Here is a 9204-nt window from a genome sequence, read left to right as displayed (position 1 = left end):
CGTGGGCTTTACACTGTCGCCCCCAGCATGGCATCTGTCCCCGTCAGGATCTCGTTCTGGTTGGAATCCAGTCCGAAAAATTTGACCTTGAGTCCGTCGACCGGGTGGACCACAGGCACCAGGGTGATTTTGGGGACAGTCCTGTTGGCGAGCTCGAAGCGGCTGGGCCTGGCCAACTCGATGGCCAGCGCCTTGAGGAAGAGTTTGGCCAGGTGCTTGCCCAGACAGGTCCGTACGCCTCCTCCGAAGGGGAGGTAGTGGAACCTGCCGTCCTTGTCTTCGCTTCGACCCTGCCCGAAGCGGTCAGGGTCGAAGACGTCCACGTCCTTGAAGACGGGGGCGGTGTCATGGGTGTCCCGGATGCTGTACATGACGCTCCAGCCTTTGGGGATTTGGAAACCCTGCAGAGAAGAGGGAAGGGGTGGAGAGAAAACCAGAGCGAGTCAACCCTACTGTAAAGGGAGAGGGAGTGGGAGAACAAGATAAAGCCGTTTTTTTTTGTCTGCTTTTTCCCATTTTCTTTGGGTTTATTACTCGAGCGTGATGCAGATTTAAAACAAAACCAGAGAGTGCAGCGCAAAGGGCTGGGAGATGGGAATCCTGGGTTTATTCCTGCCTCTATCCCAGGGACCCGCTGGACGATCCCTTGCTATTTATTTGCTTTGCGGTCGCTGGCAGGAGTCGCCTACCAGGAACCCCGTGGTGCTTGACTGCCGCCAGGCAAAGGGAAGCAGCTTTTCTCGCGCCCGTGCCATGCCCCGCGCGCTGACCAGCCCTCCCCAGAGCATCCCATGGCTTTGCTCACACCCCGCTGCCTGTCAGCCCCACACGCCCAACGCACATGTCAGGGCTTGGGTGATGAGAAATGGTGCGGATTTATCATCCCCTGAGCACTTTAAAAGATTTCCGACTCAATCATTACATTAGTAGGATTTACAGCGACAAGCCAGGTCTCAAGATTTTGTTTTGCTAGTAGGAAATTCCAGCCATTGTGGTGAGTAATCCGCCTGTCATCCAGCAGCCTGGAGATGCCCTTTGCAGTAAACCTTTCCCTTGTCACACCCCAGTTTAGTTTTTGGCGTTAAACATTGTCACGAGTTGCTCTTTGAAGTGTCACGCCTGTCTCCTCTTTGACAGCCTGAGTGCATCCCTCCCCTGCCATGGGCCAGACCCCATCACCCTCCTCTGAATCCAGAGCAGTTCCACCTCCCATCACCAGGAGGACCTAATTTGTCCTCCCTGAGGTCTCATCTAAGCCAGGCTCAAGCAAGCTTTGCAACAACTTGCAAAAAGGTGGTTTTGGGGAGCTCACGGTGCAGCCGCACCCCAGAGAGATGGCAATACTCACATCCAGCTCGAAGGTTTGCAGCACTGTCCGGTACCCCCCAGAGATGGGGGTGAAGAGGCGAAGCACCTCCTTGATGACGCAGTCCAGGTAGTGGAGGCTGTTGATGTTGTCGAGCCGGAGGGAGCCCTCACAGATGCAGCCGTTGTGGAGGATGCCCTTGCTGCGCAGCTCCTCCCGCAGCTTCTCCAGGACCCGGGGGTGTTTGAGGAGCTGCGTGATCAGAGAGGTGCTGGCGCTGGCGGTGGTGGCGTAGGCAGCGAAGATGAGCTCCAGGGTGCCATCCTGAAAGACAAGAGCAAAGCTGGGGTAAGACACAGGGGATGAACAGACAGACAGGCCAGCAGCCACGGCACGTCAAGAGACAGGCACACGGGCTGTAGCAGCCTGCCACAGGGCATTTCTTTCCCCTCCATGTCACGGCATGCAGTGCCATGGGGCAAAGGGACATTTCCCCCTCCTTGCCCTCTGCATGGGCAAGTTCTCCAGCTGCTGGAATGTGGCTGCTGCTGCTGGTGGGAGAAGCAGGGCAGAATCACTCCCACCCCAGAGACGTTTTCCTTGCCCCTCTCAGCTGACGCTGCAGAGATCTCCCCACACCCAACAGCTCTCCAGCCTGATCATGTCTAACTGCAAGGTCTCTCCTTGTGCCGGCACAGGTCTTGGACACGCGCCACGGGGAGCTTCCCACAGAGCCTTGGAGGATACTGAGGGCCAGACAGGCAGGAGAGAAAACCCTGGGGAAGGCTCTTGATAGTACATGAAGGACAAGTTATGCCATGACCCTGCTGCAGATAACAACCTGCAGAGGGCTCGTTTGCCCTGCAAAGGAGGCCCCATAAAACTGGATGGGTCAAGGGATGAAGCTGGTCAAGGCTGAAAGCTTCAGCAAACTTGTATGGTCTTTTGACATTCCCTGGAAATGCTTTTTAGAAAGGGCTGAGCATGATCTGCAAATAGATATGGCCCGTAGGAAAGCAACTGGCTCATTGGCACCATAATCTGCCAGACCAGGATTCACCTGCAGCTCCAACAACACGCTGTCTTCCCCCAGCTCTCGCTGACCATCTCAGTTCTGCCCCCAAAAAATCCTCCTTACACCAGCTCACGCTTTGCTCTTCGGGGAGCCCCTGCCCTGAGCACAGCAAGGACAAGGTGGCCATGGGGAAGATCTTTACCTTCAGCTCCTGCATGGTGAGCTCCTTGCCATGCTCTTTGCCGCTCTCTATCAGGATGTCCAGCGCGTCGGCGTAGTCCTTGCCCTGTGTGTTCTGCAGTTTCTCCTGAATGGCTTTCTCCAGCCCCTTCTGCAGCGTCTCGCGTGCCCGGATGCCCTGTGGAGTGGGAAGCCATCAGACCACGCAGGACACAACGTTAGCACCACCATCCCGAGCCCAGCGTCCCCAGGAGCTGGAGACGTGCTCAGGACAACACGTTCAAGTAATACAACTGAAATTGCAGATGGTCAAAGAGAAGAATAAAGATGCTGAAGTTGTTCCCAGGGCAGGAGGAGCAAGCCCCGAGTGGGCGAGATTACAGGCAAGAGTAATCAGCACCTATGTGCAAATGATAGGTCTGATGTGGGAGTCCCAGCACTGCACCAGTTCACAGGCCTCCGGCTCACCCTGGGATGTATGGCAGTCCCTGGGAAAGTTGTCTCACAAAGGAAAGTCAATTCATCCGAAAGGATCCTCTTCCCGGGAGCGTAACAGGCTTCCCGAGCAATTTTATCACCTGGTCTCAGTAAAGCAATTCCTATCTGAGTGCAGCTGCACCTGGCCAGCCAGCTGCTGCAAATGCTTCGGGGCTGCAAATGGTTGGGCTCATTCGTGTGGTCAATAACAATAACAAAATTTGCAGTGATAACCACAGAAATAAATTTTAAAACCCCGTATTTCCGTTACCAAAATTCCCCATGAAAAAAATACAATTTTTTCTCTATGTTTTTTGTTACATTTTCATTTTGCATCATTCATCAAAAAAATAGAATAGTTCTTGGAATTAGAAGGTCCGCTGACCTGATTTGGCCTGGGGACAGGAGGGAAGTAACAGGAGAAGGGACAAAGAAATACAGCCAAATAGCCAGTTATAAGTGAGGAAAAATTACGCATTAGATCTGGGCAAGTCCTGACTGTATTCTCCCTTGCACCGACCCGCTCAGTCCCTAGCACTCTAAAAACCTATGAATGGATGTCCCTCTCCACTCTACCGAAACAGGACTTTGTAGCCCAAAATGGACTCGCTGCTAGAGGTCAGAGGGTGAGAAGACATCCCACCAAGAACCTGTAGAGGTGGGGCTTAGCCACCGCCCCATTAACCACAATAACTTGGTGTTATCGGCTGGTGGAGGACTTAACCCAAATCTCTTACCCTCCTGTAGCCGCTGAAGGGAAGATCCACAGGCAAGGAGAAGACATTCTCCACAAACTGCTGGTAGACCTCAAAGAGGCGGTTGAGCTCCTCATCGGGGATGCGGAAGCCCAGCAGGACACGGATGGCCATACGGAATGTGAGCTTCTGGGTCTCGTGGTAGACATTGATGGACTCGGGGTTGCTGCTCCAGGCCCGAAGGGTGTCTTTGATCACCAGCTGGATCTTGGGGAGATAGCTCTCCAGTGCCTCATGGCTGAAGATTTTGGAGAAAACCTACAAAAGAGAGTAAGCAGAGATCTCTACACAGCCCCAACACGCTCATCTTTGCCTTTCTCTAGTAACCAGCTTCTGCCCACAAAAATGGACATCACAGGTCTCCTGCGCTGAGCCGAAGACTCGTCATCATCCAGAATTCATCATCCAGAACCATCGATTCCTAAAATAGCTGCCAAAAAGGGCCGATGGAGAAATATTAGCTGACAGATCCTCCGCAGGCTGATCCCCACAACCGTCACAAATGACAGGCAATAACATGGTGCAAACCAGAGACGGGAGGAAACGCTTCACCCTGCGCACGGCAGGATGGATGGAGCCGGCTTTCCCGCAGCTCCGTGTCTCATGGCTGCCAGTTACATTCATCCCATGATTTGGATGCTGCTGATACATCTCTTCTACAGGGATTCTCTAGTGTCTAACATTATGGTTGTGCACACACGCAGACACATGCAAACTTTTCTCTCAGTGGGAAGCACCGGCAGTTTCTTGCACCTATCAACCACCCTTTTTTAATATATGTAAAAAATGAAGTAAAATAATTATTTTGAGGCATTTACGATCTCTGTGAAATCTGGCTGAACTTAGACAGGGGTTCAAGTGGGGAAGAGAGGCACACACAGAGGCTGCGATCGCACACGGCTCATTTCCTTGGGAAACCGGGCAAAAGAACTGATGTCAGTAGACAGTATTAATTTAAGCTCTGCGAGTAAACACTGCGCGGGAGTGGGCCTCCCCAGGTCTCCGATGCTAACGGCTCCTTACTCCAATTTGGGCCAGGGCCCGCGCGTTGCCCGAGGAGCTCAGCAATGCCAGGAATGTCCCTTCAGCCCTCCCCGGCGCAGCCCACAGCACACGCTTTCATTCGGCATCCCCGCCGCATCCCTCCCAGAGTGCACCGGAGGAAAAAGTGCTGTTTGTTTATTTTTTATTAACCTACACACACACACAGGGCAGCACGCACACACGCGCCGCCACATGCCAGGCCTCCGGGAAAATCAAATTAGAACAGGCTCCCAAGGAGGGAGCTGCAAGCCTGCATAGCCTCCACCGGTGGCCAGTTCCCGGGGGGGCTCAATGCACGGTGGGGGAGCTGCAAAGTTATCAAACCAACAAGAGGAGAGAAATCAAAGCCGCCCCCTCTTTCCATGAGCGCCGGACTCGCTGGAGCTGTAAATGTGAGAATTTCCTCCGCAGTCAGCACTCAAAGGGAAAGGTAACATTTTCCTGGCTGCGACCCCTCATTGCTAATGCACATCGTTCGCTGGGAGTTTGTTTGGTGAAATAACACCTCTGTCCCCTCGCAGCCCGGGCAGGAGGCTCGACAAGAGCCGCTTCATAACGAGCTGCACTCGGGCTGAGCCCCAAGTAAAACTCATCACACAATACACAGTGGGGCAGAGCTCGGAGGCTCCCCGTGGAAATATCAGCTTGCAAACGGAACGGTAGGAGCGATGGGAGAGAAAATGCAAGCAGACCAACAGACAGATCTGCCTGCAGACAGACAGCCGTCCCCGGATGGCTACGCAGAGCAGAGGCATGAATGAACGGAGCGGAGCAATGAATGAACGAACAGCGGGGCCACGGTGAGATCACAGCGAGCGCATGAGATGCTGCGGCTGCTGCTTTCTGCTGCCTTTCCATGCTTCACAAGCTATTTTTAAGCCTGGAAAGGGCAGTGATGCTCAGGCAGACCTGCCTGTGTGAGGGGGTGAAAAAGCAGCCACACAGAAAAGAAAAGCTGGAGGTGCTAAAGCTGAGCCCCCCGGCTGCCTGGGGAAGGTACGAAGGGATCTGGGAAAGGGCCGGTTCCTGGTGGCCATGAGCAGGACACCAGGCTTTGAGGCAGTGCCGGCTGGAGGAGAGCTGGCAGCCCCGAGCTGCTCGACAGGGATGGGACAGGACCTCCAGCGTGGGGCCGGCAAAGGGACACCAATGTCTCACCATCCGACTGGCGTCTGCCCTTCATCCGTACTGCGGGGTTTGGGATAAGGACAGAGGCCCCCAGTGAATCACGCTGCTCTCCCCAAAGGCTTCCCATGACTCAGTTTCCCCAGCTGAAAGCAGAGCCGATGAGGGGACAGCCTCTGCTTAAGGAGAGCCGAGGCTGCAGCCTTGCTTAGAGCCACCATCACGATGGAGGTGGCCCCTGGGGCTCCTGACCTGGGGCAAACCCCGTCCCCCCCCAGCTCTGCCCAGCACCACCCACAGGCAAAGTGCTCGAGGACCTCCTGCACCCTGCAAAAAGTACAGCAGCCTAAGAAATGCCTCTGGTCCCACTGTGCAAAACTGCTGCGGTGGTGCAGAGAACCAGCCCAGGGCCAGATCCACACCCCGCGGACCAAGCCAGACCCTGAAGAGGAGAGTGCCTGTCCCAAGGAGCGATGTGCAGCAAAGGCACAGAGGAGGGGACCCTCAGGAAGAGAAGACTGAGCCCCTATGGAGGTCAACGCAGCACCTGCCCAGCCTGAAAAAGGGCGAGCATTTAGCACTAGGGGGTTGGGGGGGAATTTTTTCTTTTTTTTGCTCTTTTTTGAGCTGTCCTTTTGCTATCAGGCTCCTCCAGCCCCAGCCAGCTGCACCCCAACATCGCGAGCCCCGGCCACGCTGCCAGCTCGCTGCAACGTCCCGTCCGCTCGCCGCCGCTGCACTCCACGCCGCCTAATCCCAGATGTCAGCGGATCCTTCCCCAGCCAGACACAAGTCTGGATCCCCTTCCAGTCACCTCCAGTTCAACCCTGCATCTTTCCAGTTGATTAAAAAGGAGAAAAAGGCAGCCAACTTTCCCCGACAAACCTCCGTGCGTTTCTAGCCTAAAATTCCTGCGCCCTCTAGTGAAGCTGAGCCGAACGTCTCGGCCGCTCACCGGAGCAAGACCAGGCAAAGCCAAGGAGCATCCGTGCAAAAACAGCTGCTCCAGAGCTGCCAAGAGGCAAAAGCAGCTCTAAGGTGATGTTCAGCTTTGCTAACAGCAAGATGTAATAGCCCAGCCATGGTGGGGGTCCGGCTGGGTGGCCTCGGCGGCAGTGCCGGGGCAGTGGCCAGGACTTTTCAGAGATGCTGGCAAGAGCCCCCATTTTTTTTCACATTTTGATATGTTCCCAAAAGAACCAAGTCTTGGGATTTGCTCTGTCTGGGGGCATTCATTTACACACACACACACACTCACCTCACGCCGAGGGAGACACCACCACCCAGCGAGCCTGGCTGGAAACTTCCAATCCGCCTCGTAGTGGAAACAGGATATTTAAAGATTTATGGTTTTCCTAGGGCAGAAAATTCCTTCCCAGTGTCTCGGCTCCAGGATCTCCTGGAGAGGTCTAGCTCCGTGTGACAGTGAACTGCCCCCGGTCCCAGATGGATAATACCCCAGCCCCATCCTTAAACCACACCAAAGAGGAGAGGACGTTCAAGCGAAGAGCCCTGAACTTCAACCCACAGCGTTTTCATGCGTAGCAAAGGCTTCGTTTGGTGGCTGGAGTGGAAAGGAATTAGCAGAGATGATGCTTTTCATTGTGTTACCCCACCTTGGTTCTGGCCAAGCCTCCCCATGCCAAGCACAAGCTTCAGCCCCTGCCTTTTGCTGACCATGGTCTGCCCTGCTCCCACCCGGCAGCACGGCAAAGAGGGAAACGGAGTTTTCCTTCCTCCCCTCCAGGAGGAAAACTTACGCTTTGGGATCAGACACCTGTGTCTCATCCAGCCCGCGCCGGCCAGAGCTGCTGGCCCGACCCAACGAAGGCACCATTAGCACGGAGACATTTTCACAAACCAATTTGGCAACCACTGGTGGCTTGGCCGGCAGGATGTGTCAGGAAGCATCCAAAGCAGTGTCTCAACCTGGAGACGTACAATTTCTTCCTATATTTCAAAGGCCAGGCGGTGTTTGTCCCAGCCCTGTCCTGTCACCACGTTATAACGGATGTCTGCCTCTCTCTGGCATCAGACGTGGGGCTGCCAGACATGGAGCCCACTGCCATGCTCCAGCGGGCTTGTAAACCGTGATATTTTTGGAGCAGGATGAGAAGGCTCATGGGCAAGAGGCTGCCCTGGCATCAGGAGCACAAGCAAAGCGGAAACACAGCAAAAAAGTTGTGCAGACTATGCAAGGCACCACAAAGAGGGGAGGACCTCCACAAAACCCCAGCGCTGCCCTGATGCTCTGCCATCTGTTTTTAAAGGGCTTTGCCTTTCACAGGCACATAGCAAAGAGCTGATGCCTTTTCTCCCCGTGCTGTAATTGGAAAACGGAGCACAGGGACCACTCCAAGGTCTCCTGCCATGCTCCATCACGGGAGGAATCCAGGCCCATTGAGAGGGAAAAGCCAAGAGTTTCAGCTCCCGACCACCCAAAATGAGCAACGCTGGGTTTGCCCGTCAAAGCACAGCGCTGCACGCAGAGTGCAGGTGAGGAACTGCTGAAGGCAGCAACCTCTCCCAGGGAGAAATGCAAGAGCCCCACGAACGCTGCAACCCGTCTCCAAAAGGAGTCTGGTTACAGTAGCTGGAGTCTCCAAACTCGGCCCGGCTGAAGAAAAGAAATGGAGTGCCTTTGCAAAAGGCAGTTTTACTGAAATTCGAATGACTCTCAAAAAAATGTGCTGGAAAAAAATGTAAAGATCATTTCGGCATCCTTGTTATGATGATCATGCACCTTTCAGGGTTGCCCATACCCCTAATTTTTTAATTTTTTTTTAAACATCTAGGGTTGTGAGAAACTCCTAGCACTAATTTCATATTTCCGCTTGAGTTCAGAATGAAAACGAGCCCAAGCACCCCATTTCCCCACGGCTCAAAAATCTCCATGTCCGAGCAGCTCTCCTACAAACCCTCCACATGGCATGGGAGACTTTGCTTTCGATCTGAAACCTTTAACAGGCCATCAGGTTAAAGGGGCTGTGATGCAAAGGCTGGGGGTGAGAGCAGGGAACAAGCAGGACGCCCTACATCTGTCTCAGCACCCCCCTCTGCAAAACTGCCTCGTGTCTCAAAAAAACCAACGCCAGCACCAGCAAAATGCAATCAGCTACGTTCAGCAATTTAGGCTTATGAGCCCACTTTATGGGGTTACCTAAACACACTGCGGTTCTCCAGCATCTGTGTGCCTACACCACCTCTGAAGTGCTGCTCCAAGTGCCCTCCCCCCATTTATTCACGAGGAACCAGTGCATTTGAGGAGAGCAAAATTCACCTTACGTATTGTCACCGCTCTT

At 54.1% G+C, this 9204-nt stretch overlaps 1 protein-coding gene across 1 annotated transcript in view; it reads right to left on the bottom strand.

Annotated features, from left to right (window-relative positions):
- Positions 1 to 8: 8 nt before the first annotated feature.
- Positions 9 to 9204, bottom strand: part of LOC103914285 (cytochrome P450 26B1) — a 40831-nt gene continuing 31635 nt past the window's right edge. The window contains 4 exon segments of the mRNA XM_009320897.1: positions 9 to 401; positions 1349 to 1630; positions 2524 to 2679; positions 3716 to 4017. Coding sequence (XP_009319172.1) covers positions 9 to 401; positions 1349 to 1630; positions 2524 to 2679; positions 3716 to 4017 — 1133 coding nt within the window.

This window comes from Pygoscelis adeliae, unplaced genomic scaffold, assembly GCF_000699105.1.
Source record: "Pygoscelis adeliae isolate BGI_AS28 unplaced genomic scaffold, ASM69910v1 Scaffold273, whole genome shotgun sequence".
NCBI classification, from domain to species: domain Eukaryota; kingdom Metazoa; phylum Chordata; class Aves; order Sphenisciformes; family Spheniscidae; genus Pygoscelis; species Pygoscelis adeliae.
Note: the sequence above shows the minus strand (reverse complement) of the source record. Positions and strands in the feature narration are given on the sequence as shown.